Source organism: Alnus glutinosa, chromosome 7, assembly GCF_958979055.1.
Source record: "Alnus glutinosa chromosome 7, dhAlnGlut1.1, whole genome shotgun sequence".
Classification (NCBI taxonomy): domain Eukaryota; kingdom Viridiplantae; phylum Streptophyta; class Magnoliopsida; order Fagales; family Betulaceae; genus Alnus; species Alnus glutinosa.
Genome location: NC_084892.1, coordinates 5,421,214 through 5,436,646, shown reverse-complemented (window position 1 = coordinate 5,436,646; position 15,433 = coordinate 5,421,214). Strand labels below are relative to the sequence as shown.

Sequence of the window (15,433 nt, the reverse complement as noted above, 5' to 3'; positions counted from 1 at the left end):
TTGAGAAAACCCATGTTCAATACATTTAAGTAATCCAAATTTATACAAAAAAAAAAAGAAAAGAATGAACTGTTGTTTTAGGCATGCTAAAATTTTACATTAAAAAAGCTTCCCTTATGCACATCTCAATAATCTATACAAAGAATTTTGCCTATTTCTCATTTCCTGCTTATACAAATCTAAAACTTTCAACAGAATCAATGATAAGAGTGAAGGACAACAGATTAAACCATGTGAAACAGTAACAAATCACTGTGATTGGAGTTGAACACGCCGCTTGATCATTTTAGAAATGTGGTAGTCATAAGCACGAACCAACCGCTTCCTAAATCTTCTGAGGTCTAGTCTCACATTTTGGCCTTCAAGATAGATACTCTTTGTGTATTGCCATCCCTTTTCATTCACGCTATTTGGGTCTCTAAGAACAGGATCATTTTTATCATATTCCTCATACAGTGAGCTCTCTTTAGGAACAATTTCATACCCAATGTACTTCAAACCAAGCTTTCTTGCAGGTTCCCCATAATACGTCTCTGCTGCCCATATAGTTCCAAGGGGGATAACTTGAATAAACACACAGCCAGGTCTCATAAAGAGAAAATGGGTCATGGCTGCCCCATGGACACCAATCATGGCATCGCTTGAATTAAGAGCCCTATAAATCTTTGCCAATTCTGTTGTTCGGTCAGGCCTCAACACATTGACTCGGAAACCGACTTCCTCCGCCGTTTTCACCAATAGATTCTCATTAGTTATCCCTCTAGACCCATTTCGAGATAAAATTACTAGTTTAGGCTTCTCTAATTGAAACTCTTGAACTTCCTTTTCCATTTTCATCAAGGGTTCTGATGTTGGGAACAAAGAAAGCTTCTGTCCCGATTTCTCTCGCGCTTCTTGCTCCTCACCTTGGATCAAACTCGTAATTCGAGGCCAGTAAGCTCGGTCTAAAAGATTTCGAAAATCAGCAATGCCCTTATTCCCCTCCATCAAAGAAGAATCCACAGTGAGCTCATCATGGATTCTCAGACCAATAATGGCTTCTGGGAAGCAATGAGCTCTCTTGTCCCCACTAAAATCTATTGCTGGATAATCCGAGAGTTCAGAAAGTACATCTCCATACTTCATAATCCACCAGCTATGATATTCAAGAATGACAAGCACAACCTTCTTGTTGAAATGCTGTGAAGTAATGTATAGTGGCAGAATCCCATCGTTGAATTCATGATAAACATTACCTGTATATCCTCCCGTTGAGAAGAACACAGCCGGAACATCATGCCAGACATCGCAATGGTGGTTGATACCAGAATGCACTTTCTTTGCAATAAGGTCTAATTCATCAATGCTGTCCATGACACTTGTTTCCCATTTTCGCGTATACGGTTTGATCTTTTCGTGTTGGAGTTCCTCGTCTCCCTCTTCTTCACCGTAATCAATGAAACCCTTTGTGTCTCTTGAGATGTAAAGGAATACCGAAGAGGAAGTAGGGTGTGTTCTTACATCCCCTTTCATGACACAAACATCAGAACGAATACTGCTTCTATCACAACATATAGTTCCTGCATTTATATCATGCAGAAAAATAGGTAAATAATAAAAATCATACAGGTACGAGGGAAGAGCAACAATAATGTTAAATCACCACTTATCCTAAAAGCTTAAGTCAATAGGAAAATAAGTTGATATAAAATGATTAATTAAATCATTTAATTAATATTTTAACAAATCAATTGAGTATCTTTTTAATAATACTTCACGATTCCATTGTTGGTCAAACTCAAACCAAGGGGTGAAAAACAACCCCTGCTGCTGAGGGCTAAAGGTGGACGTGGGGGAGGGGACTCCCAATTTTATTTTACAACGTACTTATGGTTACCAAAAAAAAACACTAGTATTCTCCCTAACCTTAAACACCTAACAATTTAAGATCAAAATTAATTATAAATTCTTTTCTGAATTTTTCTCACCTACCAAGTGGGGATTGCGGGGATTTTATTCTAACATGGTCAACCCCTTTTCCAGTATGTCGATACTGTTCGAATGAACTTCCAGCGGGAAAATAATAATAAAGGATACCCAAAAAAGCAAAGAAGAACCTAGAGAGAGGGAGAGTACCAACCATTAGAGATTGAAGAACACAGAGGAGTATTTGCATCCGTATTAGCAACTGGGCTTTCTTGTTCTACTCCAAATGAATCTGCACAAACCAAAAAGACACATCAATACTTCCAGCAAAACAGAGAAAACAGAGGAAAACTAAGCAAACCAAAGGAAAGACAAGCGCAACCCATGAGAGAGAAAAGCTCTTACAGAAGAGAGGGAAAGTTGAACCAGGGCAGAAGAGATGAGGGGCCAATATAAAGCAACAACAGAGAACAGAGAGAAACAAGAGAGAGATAAGCTTGGGCCTGGTTCTCTTGATGTAACAACCGGAGCTTCCACACTCCATGATAAGGGCTTGAGACTCCTCATCTTCTTCCATACGTTTGTCGCCTTTTCTCCACTGGGGGTGATAACGATGATACTGCACCATTTCCTAGGCAAAGTTTTGATTTTTACTACTATTCTACTTTCTTTCTTTCCTTTCTTCTACTTTTTTGTGCTTTTGAACTGGGTTTTGATGTGAACCAAACAAGAGAGAAAGACGGAGAGATTTTTGCTGTTAGAGTTTTTGAACTAAGCCCAAGAAAGAAAAAAATACAAGCGAGAGAAAGAGAGGAAAACAAACGAGTTGGGTATGCATTAGTTCATCTCCTAGTAGGCTGCTTGGGGGGTTCCTTTCTTTCTGAGAGAGAGAAACAGAGAGAGAGAAACAGAGATGAATGAGAAGCTGGCAAAATGCTGCTGAGCGTGTTTGTGCTCTGTGATACGTCTGTTGGAAGACACAAAGCTATCTATTATTAGCTCATAAAAAACTCATATTTTACATATTTTGTATATTTATTCAATATTTATGGAGGTCGTTTCTGGGGGTTCGATGCGTGTCTCGTCAGAGAGAGAGAGAGAGAGAGAGAGAGAGAGAGAGAGAGAGAACAAAAGCTTTAGAGAGAAGAGAAGTGTAGCTGTCAAAGGAGGCTGGCTGGCTGGCTGATCCTGCCTTTCTATTCTTTGCAGTCAAAGGCGTGTAAAGAGGAACTAAAAAAGAGCTGTGGATGGTTGGCTTAGCTCCTTGGCCTTCCCCTTCTGGGAAGCGCGAACGCAGCCCAACAGGGATTGTTGCATTGCACGCGCCCCTTAAAAGACTTTTGGAGCGTGTCATTGTCACTTGTCAAATTTGATAACGTGTTTTGGTAATTTTTTTTTTTTTAATTTTTTTTTTATTTCCACAAAATGTTTTGACCTAATATAACAAATAATAATAATAATTTGAATATTTTATATTGAAAAGTGTTTAGTGAAAATTTAAAGTCAGTGATTTAACGGTTTACATAATTTTATATTATTTAATTTTTTTAAAAATGTGTTAACATTAACTTTATATACATTGTTAGATACATCAACTTTAAATTCTAATCATAAATATTTTTATTTGAAATTGAGAGGATCATATTTTCAAAGTAAAATAGTTTAACGAGCTCTCATTTGAATAAAAGCTCATAAAATATTTAAAACTATTTTTACATTTATGTCATGTTAAAACACTTGTCAAACTAAAATATAAAATACATTTTAAAAACATTAATAAACGAAGCCAATTTTTAAGACCCTTTTTCTAGATAAATATTAACTATGTTGCACCAACTCTACCCTCCTCATGGGTGCTAAAAATTTGTATTCTTCATGGGAGTCCGAATACTTAGTTGAGTATAGGCTTAAATTTTCTACTTTCTTTTTTTAAGATTAAGTTAATTAATTAACAGAAGCAAGATACATATAGAATATAGATGAATAGGGAACCCCAACAAGCTTCTCAGTATAGATAATGTATAAAATAAAAACAATAAAAAAATCCAAATAAATAATCCATTCCAATAACCGATCAAGGAAGGCGTTACCAAAAAGGCGATTTTTATAACATACCAAAGAATTGGCCGCTAGAAAGGCGAGGCTCACCTGTGGTGACAACAAAAAGTCTTAATTGTTATAGCACCAAGAATTGCACTGAAATCAACTGACCTAAAATCGTTGCAGAGAAATTTCACTCGAATGTTGTTCATTGCAGGGACTAGTGTATGATCATGATGCACTTTTTTCAGCCTAATTAAAGGGTATATTGCATGTGTCAATTTTGGGCTAACAGGGGGAAAATGCACGTAGTAATGGACCCCTCCGTGTGCTACAAAGCCTATAATATGACTATTGTGCAGATCGATCAGTTCACATGCATGTGCCACATGGGGCACGTGAACTTGTTCATTTTTAGATTTTCTCTCTTTTTAGATTAAAAGTATATAAAAGAAGGCGCATTTGAGTGTGATTAAGCCATAAAATGTCCTGTGCAGATAAAAACATTAAAGAAAAAAATTTTAAAAAAATATTTATGACATGTTTTTAGAAAATAATAATAAAAAAAAACCCAATAAAAAAAAAAAGATTAAAAAAAAGGAAGAGAATCATATCACGTGTTGTCAGCCTAGAACCACATTAGGTCACATAATTAATTATCTCAATTGGGGTTTACAGCCTAATAGTCACTCACTCCGAGTAGGTTTTGTTTAGGCATTGCTAGCCCCTGCGCGTGCCTCAGCAATTTTCTAGGGAAATACATCGGTGCTTTCACAATTATTTATTTGAATCTTCTTAAATTTAAATAAATAATTGTACAAATTCTAATTTTTTTTTTTACTCAAATTATTAGGAGGTTGAGTAGTAAATATTAAATATAAACGAATTTTTATTTGATTTACCAATTTGAACAGAATTTGAATAGCTCATCCACTTGTTTAAGCAGTGAGATATTTATTATATGAATTATTAATAATTTGAAGAATAAATTATTGTAGATCCAAATCTGCTGCAAAGAAGCCATGTCTAAAATTAGAGGCATTGTGGGAAATATTTAATAGATAATCATTATTTTAACAATGTATTTGATCACATATGGATTCTAGATTTAATGATCTTGATTATATCATCTTTGGATGAGATTCCTAAGCCACTTGAACCAAAATAATAAACGAATATAAAAAAGAAAAGAAAAATTTAAGGAGGGAGTTCAGCCTTCCAATGGAGATTCCTTGAAAATATAATATAAAAATGAAGGTGGACTAGAAAATAATAATAATAATATATGGTATAAATGAAGGTGGCTACATATTATCCGTCTGAAAGAAGTAACTCAAATTTTTCTTTTAAAACAATATCTTATTTGAGTTGAATATTTTAAGCACAATAAATATACACACGCTGACGTAAAAATAATTTTTATTTATTTATTCAAGAAACATTATTCCTTTTTTATGAATACTATATATATATATATATATATATATACTTGTTTTTTATTTTTATTTTTTATGAAAATCCAGCGCCGCCTTCAATTGCCCGCCCACAATTTCGTTAATCTTTCTCAGTATAATCAACGCAAAAGAGATTCGATGAAATACAACGCAAAACCAATAAACCCAATGCAAGAGGATGAAAAGCTTGATTCCTTTGTTCAGGAAAACGACATGTACCGGAATCCACAGATGAAACGCATTTAGTTTAGAGAATAGGAAGAAAATATATTTTGAAGATTTGATTAGTCATTTTATATATATATATATATATAAAAGTTAAATTATTGTAATTGTGAGTTTGGATATAGATATAAGTACATTTGTATGTATATGAATGTATAAATATACTATAAGATAAACATATAAAATTGAGGTTAGATTATTTAAGATTTGAGTTAATTTATCTAATTACTCAAACAATAAATCTTGATTATAATTAAGTAACTAATAATTAGTATTAATTTTTTTAAAAAAAATTAAACAATCGTGACATTTACTTTATATATGGAATGACTAAATAAATTTAATAGCTCGTGAACAAGCATAAGTTCGTTAAAAAAATAAATGAACAGAACTTGAACAGATTATCTAGTTCGGTTGCTCGTGTTCGAAAAAAATTAAATGAACCGAGCTTGAACATTCAAAACTCGACTCGACTCGATTCGATTTCAGCCCTATACGTATGTTTTGCATTCCATTCTCATTTCTCACTGTGTATCCACTACGATCCAACCATTCAAGTCTACATTTGGCTGCAATTCTTTGAACTTAAAATGGGGAATTAGTCAGGGAGGTGTGAAAAAATTTAGTATAATTTATCGGAACAAAAAGTCTAAAAATAAAGAAAAAGTGCATGCACACATACTATTCGAAACCGACACATATATATATAGATAGAATGATTACATAAGGGCGAAAAACAACTCTCTCTAAAGAACTCGGTAAAATAGTCATGTAACTTTAGAAAAATGAGTGCCTCTTCACAAAGGAGATCGCAATGACCATGCTCAGGTGATTATCTACCAAAAACACAAGTCTCCATTAAGTCGTAAGACCATGTATGAATGCTAACGTCTTTACAGTGTCAAAAGATCAAAGAAGTTGGTGACATGAGGCCATAAAAACCCACGACCAAAGCCCCCAACGAACAATGTAAGTCCTTAACTAACTGAGAATTGCCGTAAATAACCAGCAGCATATGGTACATGCATACAGCACCATCTAGAGAATATAAAACAAACCTTTGACTTTTTTGTTTTGTTTTTTTTTTTTTTAAAAAAAAAAAAAAAAGTAAACATGAACCAAACGTTGCAACCATTAATTATTTAATTTCATTGCACAGTCATCATTATAGCGTATGTTAATGTATTGCAACCTAACATTTTCAGCCGTTCACTACTATAAATTTTATACATCTTAAATCACAATTTATCTAAAAAATTTAAAATTAATTGATAGAAAATATTAAATTGACCTAATAACAAATGAAAGCTAGTTTGAAGTTCTAAGGAATCGAAGAGGAGGAGCAGCAATTACTGAAATAAACAAAAGTATATATATTTCTTTTTCATTCCAATTAAGCATTAGAACTTAGCACTATGAATTTGAAACCACACCTTCCATGTAATAGCCTAAGTTCTCTAGTTTTTGAGATGTTGTGTGTATAATGGGCTTCACCAATCCACAAAATTTGACAATTTCCATGCTAACTTGAAGCAGTTTGGGTTTAAGAGAGTTCAAAGCCTTGAGATGGATTAGGCTACAAAGGGTAATGTGATTGAGAGGGCGTTGGGGACAGAGCTTTTATGAACAGGAAGATTTCTGGAGTGCCAAAGGTGGGTCAAGGGAGATGGAGGCATAGAGTTGGGGGTGGTGATGAGAGGATGATTCAGTTTTGAGAATGTTTTTTATCCAATTAATGATAGATAAAGCCTCCTAACCCAAGGCTATCGTCCATACCTAGCTGGATAGTGCCCTGAATTTGAGAGAGAATAATTTCAAATTAAGAATGTTTGGTTTCTATTTTTTTGCTTATCTTCTGTCTATTTCCTATATAAGAGATGGACAAATCTTCCATTGAATTTGTAGGATTTATATGTGAGTTTCACATATTCAATGATGATATTTTTTTTAAAAAAAAAGATGAATTGTAGGAAAATAGCACCAAATATATCCCTTTTCAAATAAAGGAAGCCGTGGAGGGAACGGGGGGGACTTTGAGGAATGGGGTGTTTTTGAAGTATTCGAGGATGGAGGTCTAAAAGTGGAAGAATTGGATTGGATGGCCTGGCCTACTTTCGAAAGGAGGGCTTTGTTATTGCCCCACATGAAACAAAGGGAGGTGGGAGGGCAAATGGATTTCCAGAATTTGAGGTTGGGGTTTTGCTTTTTGTAATTTTCAAAACTTCACAAAAATTTACTGAGCATGGAATTCAAAGATTTGCAGATGGTTTTGGGCCGCTGCTACAGTTTTGATAAGGTTTTTTTTGCGGCCAGGATGGATTGGCGGTACACGTTAGCATAATAAAATAATTATGAGATAAATATATAGTTTTTAACATTATGCATCTCTAAACTTTATAAACAAAAGGAGAGAGTTACACTAGTATACACATGTCACCAATTTGTTTCCTTGACATCTTTTAATCAGAATTACATCAACAAATGTCTATTCATTTAAATAAACTTAAAAAGAACTACAACAGGAGCAATGTTTTATTTATTTACATCTCTTAATTTAAATTACAATGAGAGCAACATATACTTTTAAACTTTGTTACATTCAGGCTCCCCCACCATCAGCATCTTCCATTTAACTATCATCCTGTTCCTAGACATATAAATCTAATATGAGAATAAAACCAGAAAAAAAAAATAGTGATTACAAAAGAAAAGTTAATAAATATAACATAAAAAGTTTCTGATACACTTGGAAATATTATATATGTTCCACACGAAATATATAATTTCTCCATGCTTTAGGAGTGGTATACTAGCTTGCACATGGAGAGAAAGTATAAAGTATGAAATAATAGGATTTTGTCCGAAAAGGTTTTTCTTTTCTTTTTCATTTTAGTTTACAACAAATTAGAATAAGGTAAAAATAATTTCCTAGTATGGATTTTACACGCTTCCACTTGACAAATATTGGGGTTTGAATCAATAGGACATTAAGAGTTTAAGACCAAAGAAGAAGAAGAAGAAAGAAGTGCTCTTACCTCAAAATCATCTTCTGTTGAAGAAGTACTCCATATGTCCTCATCAAGTTCAACTTTTGGTACATGCGCGATCTTGGGTTGATCTTCCCATTGGCATTTTATACTCAATTCATGACAGCCTTTAATCTTCAATGATCTTAACGCAGTTAGACAATGCATCTGCTCCGGAAGAGATGATAACTCGGGGCAGTTGATAATCTCAAGTGTGTGAAGTGATTTGAGAGTTGGCAACCACTCAGGCAAGGCTGTGAAGTTGTCACATTCTTTAATTGTTAGGTACTGTAAAGTATTAGCATATCCTTGGATCCATAGGGGCAAGACCTCCAACATTGGTAAATTTTCAATCATCAAAGTTCGGAGGTTCAACTTGAGATCCTGATTATTTTCTCCCATCAATTCAAGCTTTTCACATTCTTGAAAAACAAGGACCTCTAAGTCAGTTAGGTGCTTGATATTAAGTGGCAAAGAGGGCAAACTTGCACACCTAAATATAATCAGTACTCGAAGGTACGTTGGTGAGGCACCCGTCCAAACCTTGAAACAAAAATTCTAGTCTCGGACAATCTAGTAAAGCCAAAAGCCAAAGAGAATTCAAGGATCCCTTCTCCTACAACCATGTAGACTTTGTTGTTATATCCAAAGACCTAAGGCTGATCATGTTCCTTATATCTTTGGGCAACCGTTCAAGTTCCCTACATCCATTAAGTTGTAATGTGTGCAAATGGAACAGGTTACAGATGGAATTAGGAAGTTCCTTGATTATTTCATTATTAGATAGGTCGTTGTATCTCAGATGCTTCAAAACACCCAAATTTTCTTAAATTTGGGTAAAAAATTTGAGAAGATTCTAATCCATCTTGGGATGACAATGTATTACTACTCAATCAATCAGAATACCCTCATATTGATTTATATATATATTAGAGTTTTGTTTTTCCAATGATAATTAACGAAAAGTATTATATAAGACAAAAATTTGAAAGTCTTTCAAACAAAGAGAGAGATTGTAGTTGCGATTTTTTATTTTTTATATTGGTTAGTTGCAAATTTTTTATTTTTTTTATTTTGTAAATAAAGGGGATATATTAAGATCTGTTGGTGAGTGTCGGAAAACAGCTTTATATTTTTCCATTAACATACATTTAATTTTAAAATTAATCAATGTTGATTGTTATTAATGATCATTAAATTGTTATTGTATTTTCACTAATGATCATATTTGTTATTAATAGTTATTTAATTATGACTGTTAGATTTCACTTATTTAATCTTATGACATTTTATCACTAATTGATATCTAAATTCATCCGTTGGTTAATCACAGTCCAAAAATTAATGGCTATAATTTAATCGCTCCTTGCTTAATGTTTCATGCTAATAGCTAACAATTAAGTGCACCATTATCAACAAAAAGAAAAGAAAAAAAGAAAAAGAAAAAAAAGGTGCACCATTAAAATATCCTACAGCACACAATCAAGCATATAGGCTATTCATACGGTAATACTACATGCACCTAAGTATTGCTTAAATGTAATAATTATAATCAAGTGAACACTAATAAAACCTTTCATTTTCTTCTCATACTTTGATTTTAAGGAATATGATTCTCCCAAATCGGTAGGAACCCAATTCTTACTCAATTAAAAAAATGCTAGAAGTACTGAGTAAGAATTGGGTTCTTACTGAATGGGATAAACAATATGGCTTTTTATGAAAAATAATCGAATTTTTTGAAGTAAAAAATGAAAGAATGATCTCTCAACTGTCAATTATGCTCCATTTCACTGAAAATGAAGAACATCTTTTTCTTTTCTTTTCTTTTATTTATTTTTTTCTATACAAAGATGAAACTAAGATGCATCTGTACAGAAGCATACATCAAAACGTTACAACCAAAAATTAAATAAAATAATACAACAAGGTTGTCTCAAAAGTAAACAAGTCATACCATTTATTTATTTACATTCTTGTTGAAAAGTACAGTGAAAAATGCATATTTATTTGCATGATCTTAATTAGGATTACAATGATAAAAATGATTATTTATTAACATCTCTTAATCCAAATTACAATAATAGAAATATTTACAATTTAATGAAGGAACATATTAATTACTTTGTATTGAGTTTGCATTCAGGCTTGCACTGACTGCATCTTATGCGGAACTCGTGGCATGGAAGCTGCAAAATGTACATATACATATAAATCAAAGAGGATTGGAGGATAAAACGGATAAGGATTTTCTATAAAAAGTTATAGATTGTCAAATTACGTAAATTTAAACTTTTTTTTTCTTTTTTTTGGCATCGAACGGTGTAATGTTATTATCGTGCATAATAATGATGAATAATATGGAATCGAAAAGAGAGAGTAAGAGAAAATCAAGACATAGATTTAAGTGGTTCGACAATGTGCCTACCTCCACACGTACAAGGGCAACTATATTTCAGTATATAATTTAAGGGTACATTATTATAACATACTTATAAGAAAATCTTAATTGTACTAATGTATTTTAGAAAACCCCCAAAATATCCTATACCATACAATGGGGGGCAAAGGCACCCTCACAACCTATTCGTCCCCAATAGGCCAGTTAGCGCCACTTCACTCCGCTAAATGGCCACTATACTGGTATTTTAGTATAACTCTTTATGCCTGAAAAAATATAAACTACTTCTTCCAAAAGGTAAAAAAAGGGTACCTATTCAAAATGCCACACATTACCAATAAAAGTATATTTTCATCAGGTTCTTGCACTTTATATCTTAGAAAAGCTTTGAAGAAAAAATTGTCTTTTGATTTTTATTATATTGAAGAAGAAGCTTAAAAAAAACAAAAAACAAAAATAAATAAATAAATTTGGATTTTTTTTTTTGTCTCGATAACATGCCACATTTTTAATAAGTAGCATTTTTCAAGCCGTCCGATGCAAAGAACGGCCTAAATTCATATAATTTGAGAATCTACAATTTTAAAAAAATTATAAGAAATGCTTAATTATCCAAATAAAACAAAGAAGACATGTGATTACAAAAGAAAAGTTAATAACAACTCAATCTTACCAGCTGCTACTTCAAGTTGGTAGAAATCTGACTTGTCTCATATATTTTCACCAGTGTTGTTTGCCTGTAACTCAAAATCATGTATGCAAAATATAATGTTAGTTGACGAATACAATTAGCGGATGAATTTCCTAGCTTTTATATCGGGTCTGGGATCACACAATGACTCTTTCTTCTCATTTTGGTTACTTTATTTAATTTTGTAGCTTTTTTATTTACAGTAAATTCATTTTTTTTTTTCACATGACAAATATTGGGGTTTGAATGAATAGAGCTAAAAGAGTTTAAGACAAAAGAAGAAAGAAGTGCCCTTACCTCAATATCTTCTTCCGTTGAATGACTCCCTGTTACTCATAAAAGTAGAACCTCTGGTACATGAGCGATCTTGTGCTGATCTTCCCCTTGGCATTTCCTAATCAATTCAGGACAACCCATGATCACCAATTTTCTTAGCGCAGTGAGACGGTGTGTCCCTTCCGGCAGAGATGACATCTTGGGGCAATTGATAATCAGAAGTGTGTGAAGTGATTTGAAAGTTAGCAACCACTCAGGCAAGGCCGTGAACTGCTCACAATTTTCAATTACTAGGAATTGTAAAGTATTAACGGATCCTTGGAGCCATTGAGGCAAAACCTTCAGCTCTGATAAATTACTAATCATCAAATTTCGAAGGCTCAGCTTGAGATCCTGATTGTCTTCTCCTAGAATCAAATTAAGCTTTGGACAATTAACAATTGCCAGTGTCTCTAAGGCAGTTAGATGCTTGATATTGAGTGACAAAGAGGTCAAACTTGGACACTGCGTTATAAACAATATCCGAAGGTTGGGGAGGCACCCGTCCATTCCTTGAAACAAAACTTCTAGTCTTGGACAATTACCCACAACCAAAATCCGAAGAGAATTCAAGGAACCTTTCTCCAACAAGCACGTATATTTTGTTGTTACAACCAAAAACCTAAGGCTGATCATGCTCCTCATATCTTTGGGCAACCGTTCAAGTTCGTCACATCCACCAAGGTTTAATGTTTGCAAATTGTGCAGCTTGCAAATGGAATTAGGAAGTTCCTTGATTCTTTTATTATAACCTAGGTGGAGATATCTCAAATGCTTCAGAGTACCAATAGAACTTGACAACACCTCAAAAGAGGAACAATTTAAATTAAGCAACCGCAGGGACTTGAATCTCGAGATGCATGCTTCAGCTAAGGACGGTGGTGGTTCGGTTGTAAACATTACAGTGCGCACCTTTGTTAAATTGTCTAACCATTTTGGAACTTCTTGACCCAAGTCTTTTACTGAAAATGACAAATGACGAACTGTATCAGCAATGCCTTCGTTGCCCAAGTCTACTACTGAACAGTACTCTCCTTGTGCAACTGAGATTGCAAGATCATGGATCAGATCATGCATTTTAAAGGTATAAAAGGGTAAGCAAGGACTCACTTTCACAACGTCTTGGAAGAAACATCTCGACACCAACTCATTTATATACGACTCCCCAACATCTTCCAACTCTAGTTTTTTATCAATAGACGTTTTACGAATTAGTCCATGTGCCATCCAAAATTGAATCAAATCAAACGATGAGAAGTCGTAGTCTTTTGGGTAAAGAGAACAAAAGGCAAAACATCGCTTCAAGTGAATTGACAGTTGATCGTAACTAAGTCGCAATGCGGGTAAGATCATATCAGTCTCCGTTTGTTCTAATTTCCATAACTCGTTATTTCTCACCTTTTCCCACTCCCGTTCATCAACTTTTGAATAAAGCAACCTGCCTAAAGTCTTCACTGCCAAGGGAACCCCTTTGCATTTTTTCACAATTTCGTTTCCAATTTTTAAGAGGTTTGGATGTTGTTTCTCTTCTCCTTCCTCAAATGCACATTCCACAAACAAAGACAAAGAATCATCTTGGGATAGGCCTTCTAAGTTGTATTCGGAATCAGTGCTCATGACAGAGGCAACGAAGTTACTACGTGTTGTCACTATAATTTTACTTCCTTTGAAACCATCACTTAATAAACTTTTCAATTCAATCCATTTATTATGATTTTCATTCCAGACATCATCCAAGACAAGCAGAAATTTCTTATCCTTTAAAAGTTCTCTCAATTTAGTTTGCAATATATCCACACTCCAATTGGGATCAATTGTAATCCCAATTGCACCGCATGCAGATTTAAAGATTTCTTTTATCAATCTTGTGACACAAAAATCTTCAGACACACAAACCCACATTTTCAATTGAAAAATCCCAACTACACGTTCATCATTGTACACCCACTTGGCAAGTGCGGTCTTCCCCAAACCTCCTAATCCGACTATGGAAATTACATTGACATTTTTGCTACCATTTGGTTGCATCAAAAGATTTATGATATTTTCTTTGTCCTTATCTCTACCGATTATTGTTGATGGATGAACAAATGAGTGGGTCATCTCCCTCATCCGGTGCTCGTCTTCACGTTGTTTAGTGAGATTAAATTTATCCTTATCGGTTGCAATCTTATCTAACCTCTCTCTAATGCCCTTCATTTTATGAGCAAGTTTGAAAGGGAATGCATGCGCCATAGAGGATGAAAGGAAATGGCGTACCTTCATAAAAGTGCTCCCATATGAGGCAACCACTTGCTTCCTTAAAGCTTGGTACTCAATTTCATCAAGCACATCCTCGGCATCATGAAGGACGTCGTTGAGCTGCCCTAGCCAGGTTCTCAGCCGCTCGTCACTTGCTTGCTTCTTTTCAGCATCCAAGAGCACCTCTTTAATCATTGACATGGTGGGCTTAAGCCTTTTCAGATCGCTTTTGACACCACATACCAAGCCAAACTCTTGGTAAGCAATGGACCCTAGCTTCTCTATGACCTTTCCTATGATGCCATGGGCAATTTCAGCCATGTTTTTGAGGTGGTGAAGATCGAGGAAGTAGTTGTTTATTTGCTAAACTTTAGGCAAGTGATTTAATTCAAGAACATGTCTGCATACCTTTATATAGGAACTCACTTTGTTGGTTCCAAGTGTTTTCAATAAGTAATCAACTGACTTAATTCAAGTATATATTCTTTTTCTATTTCGTGAAAATGTAAACAAAAGTCTTGGAGTGTAAACGGGTGCATTGTTATTCTTTATTCTCCTATTGTCGCACTCATTCTTTCATCAAAAAAGTGTACATTCTGCCTTTGAAGATGGTGAACCAATCGAATATCTATATATATGGCATTGTATAGAAACTTGGTTCCAATTGTTTTCAAGAAGTATGCAGCTTAGTTACTTCAAGAATATATCTTGAAAAGGCTTGGAGTTGAGTGTAATGCTATTCTTTATTCTCCTATTGTCTCACTTATTCTTTTGTCAAAGAAGTATATATAATGCACAATTACTGTAGTTGATGATCAATATGCAATATCACAGCAAAAATTGAAGGCATTATCCAACTAAACTGTTTGGAAGAACAAAATTGGATTACAAAATGAGGGCATCTGTAACGATCCACCCCCAATGACACAATATTGTCCGCTTTTTGGCTCCCCATACCAGACTTCCCAGGAGGTCACCCATCCTGGGATTGCTCTCGCAGCGGCTCGCTTAACTGCAAAGTTCTGATAGGTTCATTGTCATCACGGCTTTAAAACGCGTTGTGTCATATAGGGTGCATTTATACATATAAGCACATCCTCATTCCCAGGCGATGTGGGACGTCACAATCACCCCC

General features: G+C 34.3%; 2 protein-coding genes across 2 annotated transcripts; both read right to left on the bottom strand.

The window, feature by feature from the left end:
- LOC133873069 (xylan glycosyltransferase MUCI21) lies at nucleotides 1-2,857 on the bottom strand. The gene is made up of 3 exons (XM_062310788.1): nucleotides 2,311-2,857; nucleotides 2,120-2,197; nucleotides 1-1,559 (listed from the first exon to the last, which is right to left on the bottom strand). Exons 1-3 carry the CDS (start codon nucleotides 2,531-2,533, stop codon nucleotides 250-252), a joined length of 1,611 nt encoding a protein of 536 aa, XP_062166772.1. The 5' UTR covers nucleotides 2,534-2,857; the 3' UTR covers nucleotides 1-249.
- A 9,741-nt stretch (nucleotides 2,858-12,598) lies between these two features.
- LOC133872700 (putative disease resistance protein RGA1) lies at nucleotides 12,599-14,657 on the bottom strand. The gene is made up of 2 exons (XM_062310270.1): nucleotides 12,680-14,657; nucleotides 12,599-12,635 (listed from the first exon to the last, which is right to left on the bottom strand). Exons 1-2 carry the CDS (start codon nucleotides 14,617-14,619, stop codon nucleotides 12,599-12,601), a joined length of 1,977 nt encoding a protein of 658 aa, XP_062166254.1. The 5' UTR covers nucleotides 14,620-14,657.
- Nucleotides 14,658-15,433: the final 776 nt, after the last annotated feature.